At 37.8% G+C, this 21,020-nt stretch overlaps 2 protein-coding genes across 3 annotated transcripts in view; both read right to left on the reverse strand.

Annotated features, from left to right (window-relative positions):
* Positions 1–2,872, reverse strand: part of LOC126588959 (disease resistance protein RUN1-like) — a 60,279-nt gene extending 57,407 nt beyond the window's left edge. The window contains exons 1-3 of one of the 2 annotated variants that reach the window (XM_050254141.1): positions 2,308–2,872; positions 571–1,687; positions 80–373 (exon numbers count right to left, since the gene is read on the reverse strand). In XM_050254141.1, the coding sequence (XP_050110098.1) occupies positions 80–373; positions 571–1,687; positions 2,308–2,774 (1,878 nt within the window). In that variant the 5' untranslated portion in view covers positions 2,775–2,872. The remainder of the gene's footprint in view (positions 1–79; positions 374–570; positions 1,688–2,307) is intronic. The other variant, XM_050254135.1, reaches the window with a different exon arrangement.
* A 2,873-nt stretch (positions 2,873–5,745) lies between these two features.
* On the reverse strand, positions 5,746–19,307 carry LOC126589117 (uncharacterized). Its single transcript, XM_050254333.1, has 7 exons — positions 19,206–19,307; positions 18,861–18,922; positions 7,723–7,807; positions 7,063–7,200; positions 6,497–6,973; positions 6,321–6,397; positions 5,746–6,063 (listed from the first exon to the last, which is right to left on the reverse strand). The coding sequence occupies exons 3-6, from the start codon at positions 7,734–7,736 to the stop codon at positions 6,322–6,324; spliced, it is 705 nt and encodes a 234-aa protein (XP_050110290.1). The 5' UTR covers positions 7,737–7,807; positions 18,861–18,922; positions 19,206–19,307; the 3' UTR covers positions 5,746–6,063; position 6,321.
* Positions 19,308–21,020: the final 1,713 nt, after the last annotated feature.

Here is a 21,020-nt window from a genome sequence, read left to right on the forward strand (position 1 = left end):
TAGAAGACAGAAAGCATGAAAATGGTGTTAACAAAACCTCGAGGAATGAATTAATAATTTGGTTGAAGTCAAAACGTACCAGATCGGAATCTTCCCAAACTCGTATGAGTTTGCTATAGCTCAGGTCAACAGCAACCATGTCTGGGTGATCAAAATCTTCTGGTATGACGTTCAAAGGGAATCCATGCCAACACAACCATCTTAACTCTTTGGAAAGGTGTTTCAAAAGGTCTTCGCAGTTTCCAGTGAACTGTACGTCTTTGAGTTTGAGTAATCTCAATCCGTGCATCTTGTTAAATGCATTTGTACTGAAGCTAGGCTTGTGACTTTCTTTTGACAAATCTAAAGCGAGTCCTTGAATTTCTTCCCTTCCCTGTTACGAAATAAAATAAGATAAAATAAGACAAGCGTTATTTGCTTCGACTAAAACCTAATCATTGCATTGTATAATGTATGGTGTACTCTTGACACATTCAGATCATGCAATTTCTTAGATATGGGATATGCATATAAATTCTCATTCAATATGAACATGCATTTAATCTGCAATTTGATTGCAAATGTACTTACAGTTTCTGTCCGCAATACGTGTATTACATCTTTATGATCCCACAATCTACAACGCTTTCCTTTGATCTCTGGGGATTTTTCATGTACAATTTCTCTGCCGGTGTCTCGAATCAAACCATGCATCATCAGATTGCCTTCCGAATCAACAGTTACAAGGCATTGGTTATGCAGTTCCCTAATTCCTATTGTTGTGTCTTCGTCGCCTCTATCTTCGTCATCTTCGTCATGTGGATCCAATATTTTCATGACATAGTCCTTGTTCATTCCAATAAAGAAACAGGATATATCAAGGAACAAAGGCTTCGCATCTGAACTGGTAAGCCTATCATAGCTTATCTTAAGCTTTTTGTATATTTCCAGATAAGGCCGCGAGCTTTTCCATTGACGCAATGCATCTTCCCATTGACGTGGGGTTTCTTCACGTAGAAAATTACCTAAAACATGAAGTGCATGTGGCAAACCCCCACAGTAATCAACAACTTCTCTTGAGACTTCATGATATTTTTCCCTAGGATATTTCTTACCAAAGGCATGCCAACTAAGGAGCTCAAGAGATTCTTCTTCATTCATTGCTGGTAGATGATATATATCTGCTTTTAGCGTCCGAAGCACATGTTCATTTCTTGTAGTTATGACAATTCTACTTCCTCGACCAAACGAGTCACGATTTATACCTAATGCATCTAACTGTTTCACTTTGTCTACATCATCAATTATGACTAGTGTCCTTAGCTTCCCAAGTTTTAATTTTATCTTTGCTGTCCCTTCATCAGCTCTACTAACCTTTATGTTTTTTGTTCTCAATACATCAGAAAGAAGTGTGTTTTGCGAATCAACCAGTTTCTCATCTTCGCTCACACTAGCAAGAAAACTTGCACCTTCAAACCTATCCTGATATTTGTTGAAAATCTCTTTGGCAACCGCAGTTTTACCCAGTCCGCCCATACCCAAAATTCCAATTATGCGAACATCATCGGATCTTTCAACATCCAAATACTTACCAACTTCTTGCACGCGACGGTCTATTCCAACTGGGTTTGGTGCTACGAATAAGTATGTGTTCTCCAGTTTTTTGGTGATCTCGTCAACAATTGTCCTCACAAACAAACCTTCATGCCTGGTAGTTAAAGTTCAAAATAAAAGACAATATTAGTCTTTTCTTTAGTTGTGGCTTGTAGAACAAAATTGTACAAGAAAACCCTCCAAAATTATCTAAAAGAGGCGAGCGTGTAGACTATACCGAGAGATAAAAAGGCTAAATGTGCGCTGTTTGAAAGCAGAGAGCGTGGATGAGTGTGAGAAGAGAACAGAAAACACCAATAGATTGTGCAACGAAAATGGAATCGAGTTAGGACTCTAGTGAAAGAGCATAACCTCTGAATTTCATGAGGACCAAGTGAGCGCTAGGAGAGAACACCACGAGGAGAGTGTGCAAAAGATCAAACCATCACAAAGAAGCGGAGGAAAGCCCTCTCATGCGAAAACTGATCGGAACTTGTAATCGAAACAGTTCCGAGTCGAAAAGATCAAAACTCATAGAGGGACCACTTGAATCAAAGACGATCAAGTAAGATCAAGCGTTGATATATTCTGATTGGGAGCTTTTAAGCTTCGCATTAAATGCATAAAATCAAAGCTTATAAGCCTTTACTTTAAATCAATTTGCAGTTTATTGGCATTTGGTAAACAGATGTTGGCAATTGAGGAATTAAAAAGGAAAAGGAAGCAAGTAATTACCCATCAGTCTCACTAAAATCCAACCTGGGCAATGCTGCAGCTTCAAGAATAGCTTTTTTCCAGGTGTCCACCATTTCAGGGAAGCTCTTTTGATGTTTCCGAAATGCTTCCGCAAAAGCACCCTTCTCAGGATTGACATCAGTAGGTTTGATACCATAGAAAATTGGCAAAACAATTAGCTCCATTGTTGTTTTGCAGGCCAAGATCTCCACCAGCTCCTGAAGACACCATCTCGACTTGGCGTACCCGCTTGAGAAGATGATAGCAGCAAGCCTAGAGTCTTTGATTCCTTGCTTCAGTGCTTTTGGGATAGTTTTGCCTGTGGGCAATTCTTTCTTGTCGAGAAAGACGTTGAATCCGTGTGTTTCCAATGTGCAGAAGAGGTGGTCCGTAAATTTCCTGCGCGTTTCGCCTTTGAAGCTCAAGAAGACATCGTACTTGCTAGATTTTGAGGAGGAGGAGGCCATCTTCAAGTGCCAAAGTAAAGTCAACCCCCCACCATCTCAATACCACAAAAGAGGAGGAGCTTTCTGCATCCTTTGGCTGGCGGGCTCAATTTCTTGGAACTTTCTATTGTGTGGGTCAGGGTCTGTAGTCTTTTACTATTAAAATTGGCGGCGCTCCGCTGCGGAGAGGGCGAGAAGTATATGGTCTTACATCATCTGATTTGTTTTGCCATTCCAATTTCTTTTTGGCATTTTGGCATCATGAGCAAAAAATGTACACTTCAAATTGTAAGATGTGAAGAACCAAATTATAAGATGGGAAGAAAAAATGAACACGCATAAATTAAATTTTAAATTTTCATCACATTCAAATTGTAATTAAATAAAGTAAACATACAGTAATCATATCAGAAAAAATAAAATACCCAAAAAAATTCAATACACATTCCTAAATCTCGTCTTCAAATTCCAATCCAATTTCCACACAACTGCTAGGAGCCTTGCAATTGTACACTCCAGGACAACATGGACATCCTGATTATATAATTTCTTTGCCAAATGCAAATCACGGTGCATAAACAAAAATGAAAACATAAGAAATGGGCACGCCTCTTCAATCCTATCTTCGAATATAGTCTTTCTCGTACATAAATTCATATAAACATGGCATATTGGGAAGTTTGTTATGAGGAGTGTCATGAGTTGCTATTAATTGCTACAGTATAAATAACATATATGGTTGATATTTCATAACTTAGGGCATAACATTAATAAATCGCTCATCAGAAAGGATGTGTAATATCATGTGACAATTTGATGTTATTTTCTCCCAATATCATCTCTACTGATCAAAATGGTGATATACTACTGAAAGGAATTTCCGCTTCAACTAATCCTTTACTTTAAGCTTTCATGTGATAAACCAAGTGTTGTGAATGACTCTGCATGACTCTGCAATACATACAACGCATGCATTAAACAAATGTTGCCCACGCATGCATTAAACAAATGCTGCCCATACTCAGATGCAGAAACATGGATACACTGCATCAATGTTTCTGCATCTGAGTATGGGCAGCATTTGTTTAATGCATGCGTGGGCAGCATTTGTTTAAGTTCCCCGCGGAGTTGAATAACACGATTGTGGGAGGAAGGTGCATATCGGTCCTGTAAAGCCTTCCAGGCCTCGGCAGCACTAACACATTTGACGACAACATGCATAACAGGAGGAGAGAGAGAACTAGTCAGCCATGATAGAACCATCTGGTCAGTTTGGATCCAAGGTTCGAAGAGAGGATTGATGGTGTCAGTGAGTTGACCATCATCATTCAGTTGATGAGCAGAAGGGCACTGAGAAGTGCCATCAACATATGGCATCAAACTGCGACTGCGAAGAAGGGGAACAAACTGGGCACGCCACAAGGGATAATTATGGCGATCAAGTTTTAGAGGAAGAAATGCATAAACATTAGTGAGGGCAGCGGAAGAAGACATTGTATTTGGAAGAGAAATATGTCGTAAGACTTGGAAAAGGGATGATACCATAAAAGAATTGTGCTCAATTACTGAGCTTCTTTTCATTTTCTGTTTATATAGAACTTTACAAGTATAGTTAATTAGAACTTTACAGGTATAGTGAATATTTCACATGGATACATTGCATCAATGTTTCTGCATCTGAGTATGGGCAGCATTTGTTTAATGCATGCGTGGGCAGCATTTGTTTAATGCATGCGTTGAGTGTATTGCAGAGTCATTCACATGGGCAGCATTTGTTTAATGCATGCGTTGTATGTATTGCAGAGTCATGCAGAGTCATTCACAACACTTGGTTTATCATCATGGTGGTCGTCAATGTTTCTCTGTTCTCTTTGTTTTTTTCTCCAAAAACATGCTGAAAAGAACAGTGCAAAGCTTAGCCATTTTTGGGACACATCTGAAAACAAAACGCCATAATCATAATCATAAAACAACAAAAAATATAATATAAAAAAAAGATGTGCTATCCACACATCATTTTTTACTTCTCTCATATCCCTTGTTAATTTATGTCATTTGATCTTCTTCAATTCATCCGATCAGACGACCGAATATTAAAAGGGTGTAAAAAAAGTAAAAAGAGGTGTGTGGATATCATATAAAAAAAAAAAACCGAATTCCAATCAAGAAAAATAAAAACTTACATATGTAAATTTAAGCTTTGCCTGTAGATTAGCAACAACAAAAGCAAAATGAATCCAACGATCTGGAGAAAGTTGGGTTTAAGGGATTTGGATTAACTGAAATTGATTTGGATGAGCAAATTTTTGTTTCGATTTGTCGTGGAGCAAGAATGAAGAGGTTAAGGAGGACGATATGAAATGGTGAGAAAATTTGGATGAGCAGTATTCGGTATCAATTCGGAGTGTAGCAAGAAAGAAACGGTGCTTCAGAGAAGTCTCCCTAGAAAGCCACGCGTGCAAAACGTTTTTTTTTTTTATACAGAGAGCCAACACGTATGCCTATAGGCAATTTGGGGATTTCCTGTAGAGGCATAAAAAGTAGGATCACAGAAACTTTAAAAAGCGGTGCAGACCCTCGAACCAGATCCTCTCCTGAGCAATTCCTTAGGGATCTTGCAATTATGTCCGTTCATTGTATATCGTGCGGTTAGAAATCATTTAAAATTTAAATTTTAAAATTCAAATATGAATAGTACCTAACGAAAATTGATCGCACGATATACGATGAACGGACAAGATTGCAGGATCCCTAGGGAAGTGCTTAGGAGAGGATCATGGTTCCAGACGCTCGTTAGCACGCCACGCATGCAAAAGGGCTTTTCGTCTTTTTACTGTACCAACTTGAAATACATAGAGAAGAAATGAATTGAAGAGGGGTATTTTCGTCTTTACACTGTCGTTGATAAACAGTGTTACTTCGATTGCACTTTAGTATATAACTAGCAATTGAGGCCCGCGTGATGCTGCGGGTTTCAAAATGATCTTAAACGTGTAAAAAGTAGGGCTTATATACATGAGAAAATATGTGCCAAAGAGTAGGGTTGTATACATATATTACATTCTTATATTACATGACAAAAATTGGGATGGTCGTACGCCATAGCCAGAGAGTTCTATTTACATTCATATATTACATGCAAAAAGTTGAGGATGTTAGTATGTCATCCTCAGGGATTGTTTTTCAAAAGCTATGGTCTTATCCCAAGGAGACTTTTACGTCTAAAACTGTACAAAGCTCAAAAAGTAAGATTTGTTCCACTAAAGACACCCATATACGTAACTCCTCACGTTGATGGTGCCTCCTCCATCTTGCATGAAAACGATGAAATGAAGAAGAAAAAAAATTGACATAAGAATTGAATGACTCTAAATTGCATATATTTTGCAGCCATACTAAATAAACTCTCTAGATTTTCCAGTTGGCCTCATCCACAACCCAAATGAAATATTTATATCTATATTATGCAATATTTATAAGATATAGTTTTGTGTTAGAGAAACTACTCATTGAAGATGGGAAAAAAAATTGTTAAGAAAATTGATTTATGAGTGTTGGGATCCATACTCTAATCACTGGGAGTTTTATCTGTGTTTGCTACATTCTCGCCATCGGTCTCTTCACTGTATCCACTTGTGGTATCACTTGGATCATGTAAAATGAAGAGAGATTAAAGCATCAGTGCACATCTAGTAATGGAAAAAAGGTTTATGTCAATTATTTATTTTTTTATAAAGACTAACCTCTTAGGTTTTTTTGTTGGTATAGAGGTGAAAAGACTCTTTTTGACTGGCTCCCTTTGTCGTTTCTTTGAACTTGAACTGCTCTCAGTTGGAGATGAAGGTAGAGATTTCTTGAGTGAGAGTGGTGGTGTGGACGGTAACATTTCATGAACCATATGTTTCTTCCCAAGGTTACTTATTGCTTCATCATCTTTGTTGTTGTTTGAAGGGTGAATTTGTGCTTGATCCTTGAAAACAGTTTGGATGAGCAAGTCATTTCTGCTTGTGTCATTTTTAACTTTTCCAAGTCTGAGTTGGAAAAGTTTGATTTGACCTTTTACTCGGAGTATTTGTTGTGGTAATTCCTTTTGGTCACAGAAACTTTTGTTGATTACTAATTCTTCACATGTGATTCCAAATAGTTCTTCGGCTGATTTACCTATAATGATGGCATTGGTTTCGTCATTGGCATCTTCAAGAATTAAACTAACTTTGAACCTGTGTTGAAATTGATGTGATTATTTATAAAGAAGTATAATTAAGTTTATGTTTTATATAGTAATAGATTCAGAGTAATTTTGTATTACCAAGCAATAGGGTTTTGAATATCATCAGTTGGACAAACCAGCAAGTCACTTTGGGGCTTTGGTTTTATATGTTTGAAGCAGATTGGACATGCCTTGTACCACCAGCCGTTACTCAAATCAAACCTTGCAACTGCTGCTCTGCATAGAAATGGAGTGTTCTGCAATATTTGTTAAAGAATGATGAGTATGATGAGTATAATTTGAATAGACACCAACCTACATTCTTATACTCTTCATGATGGACCAACGACTATCAAATCCCCAATCATCCATTACCCTCCCAATCATATTCTTTGTCTACTCAAGTTGTATGCCTATGTTTACCCTTCATTTTAATTATTCATCTCAGTATTCATTGCACTACAGAGTACTACCAAGCAAATACACATTATATACACATTATACAGTCTAATTTTTTTTTAGTCCTTTTTCAGGTCCCAGAAGCTGCAATCTTTAACTCAATTCACTTTGCTATCAAAGTAAAGGACCAGTGGACATATTTCTTAGTGTTCAAGAGGCCGACGGCCAATGAGACGTTAGCCATACAAATAGGACCCAAACAATTTGATTAATTGCTATTTTTATTCCTACCGAACAAACCAATTTGAATGGCTTCAAACTCAAAAATTGCAAAATTTTATAGAAAAAATTTGGTCATACCTTATTTCAAACATGTTGCTCTGTTCTTCCTGCGGCTGCGGAACAACTCCTCCACCAACACTGATTTACAGAATCCGTTTGAAGCCTAAAGATTATGGGTCAACCTGGAGATGTGATACAAGATCTCAGAAATTAAATGAATAATACCTTTTACTGGAGACTACAAATATGTACTTCCTGAGCAATATCTTTTATCAAATCTAAATTAACCTACACTTAATTAATATAGTAGGGAAGAATAAAAATGAAGAGCTATGGAAAAAAGTGATAAGAATGTCTATATATTTAGTGTCAAGAAAAAAATCCCATTTTTTCTTATACCTAATAGAAATGTCATTACTGGACTGCAATTTAGGTACAATTTGAAAGATCAAACTCAATTATTAAAATACTCAAGCACTCATCAATTCGGATACTACATGAAACATTAAATTTAAACACTAAATCACTCAAACACTGAAATGCTGTCACATTGAACTCTACATTCCTTTCATCCTTGCAGAACTAATCCAATTTGATTAGAAACTAATTAATTGATATTTTCTCATTAAACTAAGTTGTAAAATAGCACCACATAATGGGTGGAGGACCATTGCCCCGCCATGGAGATATATGAACTCTCTTTATCTCACACATTATCAACTGACATGATGAGTGATGAGATGATCCGTAAAGGAATGTATTCATACTGTAAATTAAAGATACAATTTCTAAATATTGTAAAATTTTGTAAAAGATTATCGAGCAAAGCAATTGAGGTGTCAAATCACCGATCATACCCATACATACATGGTTATTAGACACTCACTTCCTCTTTTCTTTGTTAACAATAAGTAAACTAAAATGAAGCAAAACACATAACAGTCCGAATGCAAAAACCAATATCAATAATTTTCAAAGAACCTCAATTTACTATCTTTTACAATTAAAACTATATTATAGGATGTTAAATCTTTAGGCTATTTTTTTATGACAGAAAATAAAATAATTTGAAGCTAAATTGATTTAAGTGTTAAATTTTTAGGCATTACCAATGACACACCCCGACCAAAGTCAAGGCATACTGGCCGTCACGTGAGCGTGACGTAGCCATGTGCGCAGTGCGGAAGCGATATTTTTAAGGAAAGTACGAATAATTTAAAACCAAATACCATAGGTTCTAAAGTAAGTTTAAGTGAATACACAACCAGAGCACAAGGTCTAAGTGCAGTCAAACATAATATGTACTAATTTAACAACACTTGAAGATGGTCCTACATGAGTGATGGTTTGTCAGAACTTCATCTGTAAACCTCGAGATCCACCAACAACGCTACTTAAAACCTGGAGGGACGCAAAACAAAGTTGAGTGGGTCAGTATAACAAACTTATTCAAAACCTTCTTTTCTCTTTGAAAATACTAACCCCTCGCCGTAAAACAAGTATAATTTCCCAGAAATAAAGTATATACTCATATACGTAATATATCTCAAAATTATGCTAAACAATATGAATGTATGTCATGCCAAAGTATCATAACTAAATGCTCATCATTTCTATGTAAAAGTGATGGAATAACATATAATCAATTCAATCCTCGGCTATAAACATAGTGTATACTCTTTCATCATAATCAACTCAGCCATCGGCTGCAATTATAGCTCATAATCATCTCATCACATCATGTATATATGTATATCCTGCACACATTCAATACCACCTCACGTGGTATGCAATTCATCACTGTATATAACATATATGCTCTAGTGCTACAATCACGTGAAGACTGTGTGATAATTTGCGGGTCACCTACGAGTTGAACCCACTAAAAGTGGTCTATACGACAGGACTGTGCACCTAACTTGGATCCAAGGCGAGCATGCGGTGCGGGAGGTGAACATCACGTGAAAGACTGTGCCCCTAACTCTGGGCGGGAGCACTAATATACGTGTGCCAGTGAATGAGCTCTCAATCATATCTCAATCATATAATTCATCATATCTCAATCATATCTCAATCATATCCAACATCTTATCTCAATCATAACCAACATCGTATCTCATAATCGTTACCAGCATAATATACTCACATGTAGCTTACCTAGGCCTCCTCAGCACCATGCAACAATATGCATAATTATGATAATGCACATACTAAAATATGATGCATATATGACAGGATATTTAAATCACAATTCCTTTAAATACGTTTTCTGGGAAAAACTTCAAGTATACATATATATATATACGAAAAAATAACTGCCCACTCACTGATATGTAGCCGGTTCGTAACCCCCACGCCTAGTTTGGTTACGCTCGTCCTCCGTATAGGTCTCGCCTATAAGAGAAATAATTATAATAAAAAACGTTATTCAAAAGCACATACACAACATTCGCTAATAACTTCTCATATATTGCTCAATTTGGGTATATGAATATACCACCGTGACCTACTCGACGTCAAGGACGTCGAGGAATTTTTAAAATAATTTTTGGGCTTGTCACGCGCCCCCATGCACGTCTTCTTCCTCGGCTCGTCGGACTGGTTCTCCAGTTTCTGGGCAGTTTTTCAAATTGCCATAACTTTGTCATTTCTTCACCATTTTCAGCGTTCTTTATATCAAAATGAAGATCTTGACGAGATGAACAAATCTATACCTGCCTCGTCCCTTAACTAGTTGGGAATTCACCGGAAAAAGCCTCAAAAGCCGTCGGACTCGCTGGAAACTGGGTAAGATTCAAATGAGTATAACTTCTTTAATACTCAACGAAATTGGGTGAAACAAAAAGGAAAGTTATAGTACTCAGCGAGACGAAGAGATTGATACCTTGCATGTCGGCCAAATCTCCATGGTTTGGCCGAAAATTGGCTCGAAAGAAACGGGTCAAACTTGAACTTTTTGATCTCGATATTCTTACATCCAAAAACTTCCAACGAAGCACTCCGAGCTTCCTAAGAACCTTCTTAAGCTCCCTATGAGCTTAAAAACTCCTAAAAATCAACCAATACAAAGTTGATGAATAGTGATCAAAACATAGGTGAGTGGTTCGATGTGAAAACGTTGAAGTTCTTACCTGAAATAGGTATGGATGAACTCGTATCGACGAGATGAAGACGATGGTGGTCTTTGTTTCTTCGATCTGTGAAGTTTTGATGAACTGTGGTGTTGTCCGTGTGTAGAGAGAGAGAGTGTGTGTTCGAAGGGAGAGAGAGAGTGTGAGAATGAGTGTTTGAGGGAATTACGGGAAAGAAGAAGAAAAAAGGAGATTTCTGTGTATCCCATGAGTGTATGTGGTCCACAAGCCACAATCATTCAAACACAAACAAACCAAAATGTCCAATATCATCCAACTTTTAAAAATTAGGATAACTAGATAAACCCTAATACTTTAAATCTTTAAAACGTTCAAGGACATTTTATTAACTTCATACTCACGAAAACGATAATACGGGACGGGCTGTCACAACCTACCCTTCTTATAGAAATTTCATCCCCGAAATTTACACAACCAAAATACATCACTAATACTCATAAAACAATCTCAGATACATCTCTCTCATCCGATCCTCTGTTTCCCAAGTAGCCTCTTCCACCGAGTGGTTCCTCCACAAAACTTTCACCAACTGCACTGTCTTATTTCTCAGAACTTTCTCTTTCCAATCCAAGATAGTCACTGGTTCTTCATCATAAGTCAAATCCGGGCTAATCTCTAAAGGTTGAACTAGAATCACATGCGATGGATCTGCAATATAATGACGAAGCATCGAGACATGAAATACATTATGCACTTTAGACAGCTCTGAAGGCAACTCAAGCCTGTAAGCAACCTCGCCAACTCACTCGGTGATCTGATAAGGTTCGATGTATCTAGGGCTCAGCTTACCCTTTTTCCCGAATCTTACTACCTATTTCCAAGGCGATAGCTTCAAAAATACCCAATCATTAACCTTATACACTCGATCAGTATCATGTCTGTCTGCTAAGCTCTTCTGTCGATCCTGGGCCACTTTCAAATTAGACTTAATTACTTGAACATTCTGAGTAGTCTCCTCCACTATCTCCGGGCCCACCAAAACTCTTTCACCGACCTCTGACCAACATAAAGGAGTACGACATGATTTTTCATATAAAGCTTCAAGTGGTGCCATCCCGATACTAGAATGGTAACTGTTATTATAAGCAAATTCCATTAAATCCAACTTTGCATACCAATGATCACCAAATTGCATTACAGAAGATCTTAACATATCTTCCAAAGTCTGTATTGTCCTTTCTGATTGACCATCTGTCTGGGGATGATATGCCGTACTATATAGCAATCTCGTACCAAGAGCTTCCTGAAAAGCTGTCCAGAACTTAGAAGTGAATCTAGGATCTCGATCTGAAACAATACTCACTAGAATCCCATGGTACTTCACAATCTTAGTGATAAACAGCTCAGTCAATTTGTTCAGAGAATACTTTTCCCTCACTGGAATAAAGTGCGCTGACTTAGTAAGTCGATCTACAATCACCCAAACGCCATCATAACCGGTCCGTGTACGAGGAAGCTTGTACACAAAATCCATAGTGATGTTCTCCCATTTCCACTGTGGAACGGGAAGTGGTTGCATTAAACCAAACGGTTTCTTCCTTTCAGCTTTAACCTGCTAACAAACTGCACATTTACTGACATACTCTGCAATTTCTCTTTTCATACCTGGCCAATAATAAAATGGCCTAATGGTATGATGCATCTTAGTGCCCCCTGGATGCATTGCATATGCTGAAATATGCGCTTCATCAAGAATCTCTTTCTTCAAATCCTCATTATTTGGCACGTACATCCGCTTATCCTGCATAAGCATGCCATCAGATTCCCGAACATTGAGATCCTTTTTCTTTCCTTGAGAAACTGCAAAGATTAAACTCTGAACTTCTTTGTCAATTCCTTGGGCTTCAAGTATACGGTCCATCAAAATAGGCCTAACTTGGAAACTAGCAAGTAAGACTTCTTCTCGTCCTAGCACAATTTCTTCTTGTTCTTCCAATCCCAATTCCACTTCAGTGGACCTCAAATCTGCAAGAAGAAGAACATGAGAAGCATACAAAGCGTTAAACCGACCTTGGGATTTCCTGCTCAAAGCATCAGCCACCACATTAGCACGACCATGATGATACTCAATAGTGCAATCATAATCGCTAAGCAGCTCTAACCACTTTCGTTGTTTAAGATTAAGCTCTTTCTGGGTGAAAATGTATTGAAGACTCTTGTGATCCGTAAAGATCTTACACTTTTCACCATAAAGATAGTGTCTCAAAATCTTCAAGGCAAATATAATGGCTGCTAATTCCAAATCATGAGTAGGGTAATTCTTTTCATGGGGCTTTAATTGACGTGAAGCATAAGCAATCACCCTACTATGCTGCATCAAAACACATTCCAGGCCATTCAACGAAGCATCGCTATAAATCTCGAAATTACCACAGTCATCAGGAAGTGCCAAAACAGGTGCATGAGTGAGACAATACTTAAGCTGCTGAAAACTCTGCTCACACTTACCATCCCACTCAAACTTAACTTCCTTTCTAGTCAACCTGGTAAGTGGTAAAGCGATAACTGAAAAATCCTTGACAAACTGTCGATAGTAACTTGCTAAGCCAAGGAAACTCCGTACTTCTGTGACTGTTCGTGGCTGTTCCCAATTCTCCACAGCTGCAATTTTCTGAGGGTCTACCAGAATACCCTGAGCTGAGATGACATATCCCAAGAATGCCACTTCATTTAACCAAAATTGGCACTTGCTAAACTAAGCATACAAACGGTGCTCTCTCAATTTCTCCAACACCAGAGTGAGATGTTGAACATGATCTGATTCAGACTTGGAATACACCAGAATGTCATCAATAAAGACAATGACAAATCTATCCAAATATTGCTGGAATACTTTATTCATCAAACCCATAAAAACTGCTGGTGCATTCGTCAATCCAAATGGCATCACAAGGAACTCATAATGACCATAACGAGTTCTAAAAGCCGTTTTGTAAACATCGTCACTCTTAATCTTCAATTGATAGTAACTTGACCTTAAGTCGATCTTTGAGAATACACAGGCACCTCGAAGTTGATCAAATAGATCATCGATACGCGGCAATGGATAACGGTTTTTAATCGTTACCCGATTCAATTGCCTATAATCGATGCATAACCTCAAAGTTCCGTCTTTCTTTCTTACAAACAAAACTGGAGCTCCCCAGGGTGAAGTACTAGGTTGAATAAAACCTTTATTAACCAATTCTTTTAATTGAATCTTCAATTCTCTTAACTCAGTAGGAGCCATACGATAAGGAGTTAAGGAAATAGGATTTGTACCTGGAAGCAAGCCAATAGTGAACTTCACATCTCTGTCTGGTGGTAATCCAGGTAAATCATCTGGAAATACGTCAGGAAAATGTCTGACTACTCCCATTTCTTCCACACTACTAGGAGCAACATCATCTAATATCTCATAAGCCAAGTACCTTTGACAACCTTTCGATAACAATCTTTCAGCTCTCACAGCTGAAATAACTTCATGCCTCAATCCACTAGGCTCACCTACGAATGTAACTTCAGGTAATCCAGGATGATGGAAAGTCACTGTTTTCCCGTAACAATCAATTTGGGCACGATTAAAATGCAACCAATATGTGCCTAATATCACATCAAAATCCACAATATCTAACAGGACAAGATTAGCTGGCATAACTACATCTTCCACCATCATTGGCATCCTGAATAAACCAAATCAACATAGAGTGTCCTACCTATTTACTTGCTTAACGAATCCAACAAATAAGTTATGGGTATTATGGTCTGCAGCCTGCAATAACGATAACTCATTATCGCTCGATAAGTAAGCAACAATTCTTAAGGGTGCAATATTACCATCTTACTCCTCAATTTTTCCAAGTAATATGTCAGGGAAGACTGCTGGGTAACAACTGATTCTAGGGACAATTCATACATCTATGTCTCATCTAACCACATGAACACATTCACTGTTTCCCACACTCTCCAAAGAGTCTAATATTGTACCTACAGTACGAAGATACATTTCCTCTACCAGAGTCAACTAGTCTTTGAGATCTGGGATAACTAGTAAATCTATCACTTCATCTCTGACCAGTGGCACTAAAACCTCAGCTGGGAGAATTAGCTCTAGTTTCACTTCTTTTGAAGCTCTGAGTCTTTCAAGGTCCTTGATATGACGGATCTTAACCTTATCGTCTTTCTTCTGATTCTCAATCTTTTCTTATTCCTCTTTACTCTTGCTGATCATGTTCTCAGAGTCCTCAATGTTTAACAACATCTCGTAAACTCCTGGTAAAAGTACAATGGATAGTGGTCGCCAAAGAACGCCATTTCTTCTTATTATCCAGCCTAAAACAACATAACACTTCGACCGGATTAGCAACAACATCCGAATAGAAACAAGGCAAGTCTGTAAACTTTCTATAATATTCATTCGCCGTCATTTTCCTTGTCTCACATTTGCAAATTATTGCTTACTACCATCACAATATGCCGGAGGAATGCACTTTTTCTTAAACAATTCTTTAAACAACTTCCAAACAGCTGTTCTTCCGATAACATCGGATAACATTCCTATCTCTACCAAAATGCAGATTCAATACTCAGAAACTAGGTATTCATCTCGACCCACTTGTCGGGAGGAAGATTCTCTTGACTTTGCATAATCCAAAACGTCTTTTCCAAATGATTAAGCCATCACTTTACTCCCTTAGGTTCTTCACTTCCATAAAGTGATTCAAATTCAACTTATAACTAGTCTCAAAGGGTTCCTTTAGATAATAGACTGAATCACAATAGCAATAGTTTTCCCCAAACTACAATATTAGGGAAACTAGGCTCATCCTAACTACGTGGCTCGCTACGAGGCGGTAAAGTTCTGACAAAAGACACCAACAATAATTAAGGAAGTTCACAAAATATGCAGGACTGCAACCTAGAGCTCTGATACCAAACTGACACACCCCGACCAAAGTCAAGGCATGTTGGTCGTCACGTGAGCGTGACGTAGCCATGTGCGCAGTGCGGAAGTGATATTTTTAAGGAAAGTACGAATAATTTAAAACCAAATACCATAGGTTCTAAAGTAAGTTTAAGTGTGAATACACAACCAGAGCACAAGGTCTAAGTGCAGTCAACCATAATATGTACTAATTTAACAACACTCAAAATGGTCCTACATGAGTGATGGTTTGTCAGAACTTCAGCTGTAAACCTCGAGATCCACCAACAACGCTACTTAAAACCTGGAGGGGCGCAAAACAAAGTTGAGTGGGTCAGTATAACAAACTTATTCAAAACCTTCTTTTCTCTTCGAAAATACTAACCACTCGCCGTAAAAGAAGTATAATTTCCCAAAAATAAAGTATATACGTAATATACGTAATATATCTCAAAATTATGCTAAACAATATGAATGTATGTCATGCCAAAGTATCATAACTAAATGCTCATCATTTCTATGTAAAAGTGATGGAATAACATATAATCAATTCAATCCTCGGCTATAAACATATTTTATACTCTTTCATCATAATCAACTCAGCCATCGGCTGCAATTATAGCTCATAATCATCTCATCACATCATGTATATATGTATATCCTGCACACATTCAATACCACCTCACGTGGTATGCAATTCATCACTGTATATAACATAATATGCTCTAGTGCTACAATCACGTGAAGACTGTGCGATAATTCGTGGGTCACCTACGAGTCGAACCCACTAAAAGTGGTCTATACGACAGGACTGTGCACCTAACTTGGATCCAAGGCGAGCATGCGGTGCGGGAGGTGAACATCATGTGAAAGACTGTGCCCCTAACTCTGGGCGGGAGCACTAATATACATGTGCCAGTGAATGAGCTCTTAATCATATCTCAATCATATCCAACATCGTATCTCAATCATAACCAACATCGTATCTCATAATCGTTACCAGCATAATATACTCACATGTAGCTTACCTAGGCCTCTTCAGCACCATGCAACAATATGCATAATTATGATAATGCACATACTAAAATATGATGCATATATGACAGGATATTTAAATCACAATTCCTTTAAATACGTTTTCTAGGAAAAACGTCAAGTATACATACATATATATATATATATATATATATATATATATATATATATATATATATATTCTGAAAAATAACTGTCCACTCACTAATATGTAGCCGGTTTGTAACCCCCATGCCTAGTCTGGTTACGCTCGTCCTCCGTATAGGTCTCGCCTATAAGAGAAATAATTATAATAAAAAACATTATTTAAAAGCACATACACAACATTCGCTAATAACTTCTCATATATTGCTCAATTTGGGTATATGAATATATCATCGTAACCTACTCGACGTCACGGACGTCGATAAAATTTTAAAATAATTTTTGGGCTTGTCACGCGCCCCCACGTGCCGTGGGTGGCACGGACCTACGCCCCCCCCACGCGCGTTTTCTTCCTCGGCTCGCCGAATTGGTTCGCCGGTTTCTGGGCAGTTTTTCAAATTGCCATAACTTTGTCATTTCTTCACCATTTTCAACGTTCTTTATATCAAAATGAAGATCTTGACGAGATGAACAAATATATACCTGCCTCGACCCTTAACTCGCCGGGAATTCACCGAAAAAAGCCTCGAAAGCCGTCGGACTGGCCAGAAACTGGGTAAGATTCAAATGAGTATAACTTCTTTAATACTCAACGAAATTGGGTGAAACAAAAAGGAAAGTTATAGTACTCAGTGGGACGAAGAGATTGATACCTTGCATGTCGGCTAAATTGCTATGGGTCAAACTTGAACTTTTCGATCTCGATATTCTTACGTCCAAAAACTTCCAACGAAGCACTTCGAGCTTCCTAAGAACCTCTTTTAGCTCCCTATGAGCTTAAAAACTCCTAAAAATCAACCAATACAAAGTTGATGAATAGTGACCAAAACGGAGGTGAGTGGTTCGACGTGAAAACGTTGAAGTTCTTACCTGAAATAGGTATGGATGAACTCGTATCGACGAGATGAAGACGATGGTGGTCTTTGTTTCTTCGATCTGTGAAGTTTTGATGAACTTTGGTGTTGTCCGTGTGTAGAGAGAGAGAAAGTGTTTGAAGGGAGAGAGAGAGAGTGAGAATGAGTGTTTGAGGGAATCACGGGAAAAAGAAGAAAAAAGGAGATTTCTGTGTATCCCATGAGTGTATGTGGTCCACAAGCCACAATCATTCAAACACAAACAAACCAAAATGTCCAATATCATCCAACTTTTAAAAATTAGGGTAACTAGATAAACCCTAATACTTTAAATCTTTAAAACGTTCAAGGACATTTTATTAACTTCATACTCACGAAAACGATAATACGGGACGGGCTGTCACAACCAATATACCATATCAACAGTCATCACTTAAAGTAACCTTTACAATTATGCTTGCATAGAAAGTTCCTATTCAGCTGTTCACGATGAGCTATACTCTTCGTCTACTCAAGTTGTATAGTGTCATAATGCAACTGCAAAAAACTAAGAGAATGAAACTTGTAAGAGTTTGAACCCTACCAAAAGTTGGTTAGTAATTAGTTCCTGGGCAAATTACTAATCTTTAATTAATTGGTATTTTTATTCCTACTTAGACCATCTCCAACCCTGGGCTAAAAGCCAAATTACCCCCCAAATTACCACCCCAAACACTCTCCAACCCATGCTAAAATTTTAGGCTAAATGCCAAATGCTATTTCTGGGCCAAATACCCCCCAGCTTTCCCCCCGGGCTAAATGCGAAATGTTTATCGGAATTTAAATTTTTTTAGATTAAAATGTTCATAAAATTAATTTACAATAATCTACATATTTATTTTTAAAAAAAAATTGATTTAAGAAAAAAATTTAGGCTAATTTCATTCTTTAATAATTCCGGGCTAAAATTTTAGGGTAGAAGGGTTGGAGCAGAAAAGATGTTTCTGGGCTAAAAGCTAAATTTTCCGGGCTAAAAAATTTGGCTTTTAGCCCAAGGGTTGGAGATGGTCTTAACAAACCAATTTTAATGGCTTAAAACTTAAAATTGCGAAATTTATAGAAAAGTTTTGGTCAGACCTTATTTCAAACACATTGCTCTGTTCTTCCTGAGGCTGCGGAACAACTCCTCCAACAACACTGATTTACAGAATCTGTTTCAAGCCTGAAGAGTATGAGTCAATCTAGAGATTTGATATAAGATCTCAAAAAATAAATGAATAATATTCAGATAAAATAAAATCATATCAAAAGAACCCACAACTTTAAAAGAAAAATTGTCCTAACTGGAAATTTAAACGATGAATTCTAAAAAAAAAAGTAAATCGATTTGATAAAGATGTGAGTAAATTAATTTCATAAATATAAAATCATAACCATGCCATTCCAAATACTACTTTTGGTATGACGACGAACCATAAGGATGCCTAATACTACCTTTCCAAAGTGCAGAAAGAGAGAGAATACAATTGGGGTAAATTTCGAAAATCCTCGTCAAAACGGTAATGAATCGGGACATGCAACAGGTGTTTCTTGTTCCTGCGATTGAAGGGAGATGATTGGCAAAACATAATTAACAAAACATAAAAAACTCCCACACAGATTCATTCATCAAACCCCCCAAAAAAATAAAAAACCATAAACGTAAAACAAAAACGCAGAAAAACTTCATCAAAACGACGACTAAAGACACCCAAAAAAACCAAATCGGGAAATCAAAAGGGCAAGTATCAACGAAGAACTCACCCAAATGGAATCCAATGGAGAGAAAATTAAATAAAGAGCTAGGTAGGTTCTGGGATGTATGTGAGAATGTGTGAAGAAGCAATACGGCTGAATATTTCATATATGAACAGAGGCTGTGTAAGCCATATATATACAAATACAAAAGAAAGGTCAACCCCTAATTCTAATCCTATAAAGACGTGATCCACAAATCATGGAATAATCTTTCCTAGTTTAGACAAACACAATATTATACAATATATTCTTAATACTCCCCCTCAAGTTGGAGAGTGAAGATTATGAATACCCAACTTGTCTCGCAGCTTCATAAATTGATCCTTCCCTAAAGCCTTCGTAAATATATCAGCCAACTGGAAGAGTGTAGGCACATATGTAGGACGGATTATTCCAGCTTGTAATTTTTCACGAACAATGTGACAGTCTATCTCAATGTGCTTGGTACGTTCGTGAAAAACAGGATTTGCTGCAATATACAAAGCTGCTTGATTATCACAAAACAATGAAGCAGGAGTTTTCTGGGGAACTCGTAAATCTTGTAATATATATCGCAGCCAAGTTATTTCTAGGCAAGTATTTGCCATAGCACGATATTCCGCCTCAGCTGATGATCTGGACACATTATCTTGCTTCTTGGACCTCCATGAAATGAGTGAGTTACCGAGAAAAACACAATATCCAGTAACTGATCTTCTTGTGGCACGACATCTTCCCCAATCAGAATCACAAAAGGCCTTCAAGTCTAGATTATTGTTCGCTGGAAATAGTAAACCTTGACCTGGAGTGCCTTTAATATACCTAAGAATCCTCATAGCTGCATCCCAATGTGGTTTTCGCGGCTCGTGCATGAACTGGCTTAAAGTACGAACGGGATAAGCAATGTCTGGTCTAGTAACTGTGAGATATATCAACCTCCCAATTAATCTTCTGTATTTGGTTGGGTCATTCAACAATGCACCATCAGTGGATGTAAGTACCAAGTTTTGTTCCATTGGAAAAGGATATGGCCGTGCACTAAGTAGTCCAGAATCCTGTAGAATATCGAGTGCATACTTTCGTTGTGACATAAAAATTCCCTTTTCTGAACGTGCGAACTCAATGCCCAGAAAATACTTAAGATCGCCAAGGTCTTTGATGCGGAAGCGTTTAAGAAGAAAAGCTTTGAGTTGCTCCATCTCTTGGAGGTCATTTCCTGTGATAAGTACGTCATCAACATAAATAAGAACAACAGTGATTGAGGTACCTCGGACCTTGGTGAACAAGGAATAGTCTGCTTTCGATTGATGATATCCGGCCTTTTGAATAGCCTCTGAGAAAGTAGTGAACCAGGTTCTAGATGCCTGTTTGAGTCCGTAAATGGACTTGTTGAGCCGACATACAAGAGTCTCCCCCTGTCGGCGAAGACCTGGAGGGGGTTCCATGTAAACCTCTTCAAGAAGAGTGCCATGAAGAAATGCATTCTGAACATCTAACTGGTGGATGAACCAGGTACGGGCAGCAGCAACAGTA

Source organism: Malus sylvestris, chromosome 2 (assembly GCF_916048215.2).
Source record: "Malus sylvestris chromosome 2, drMalSylv7.2, whole genome shotgun sequence".
Lineage (NCBI taxonomy): Eukaryota > Viridiplantae > Streptophyta > Magnoliopsida > Rosales > Rosaceae > Malus > Malus sylvestris.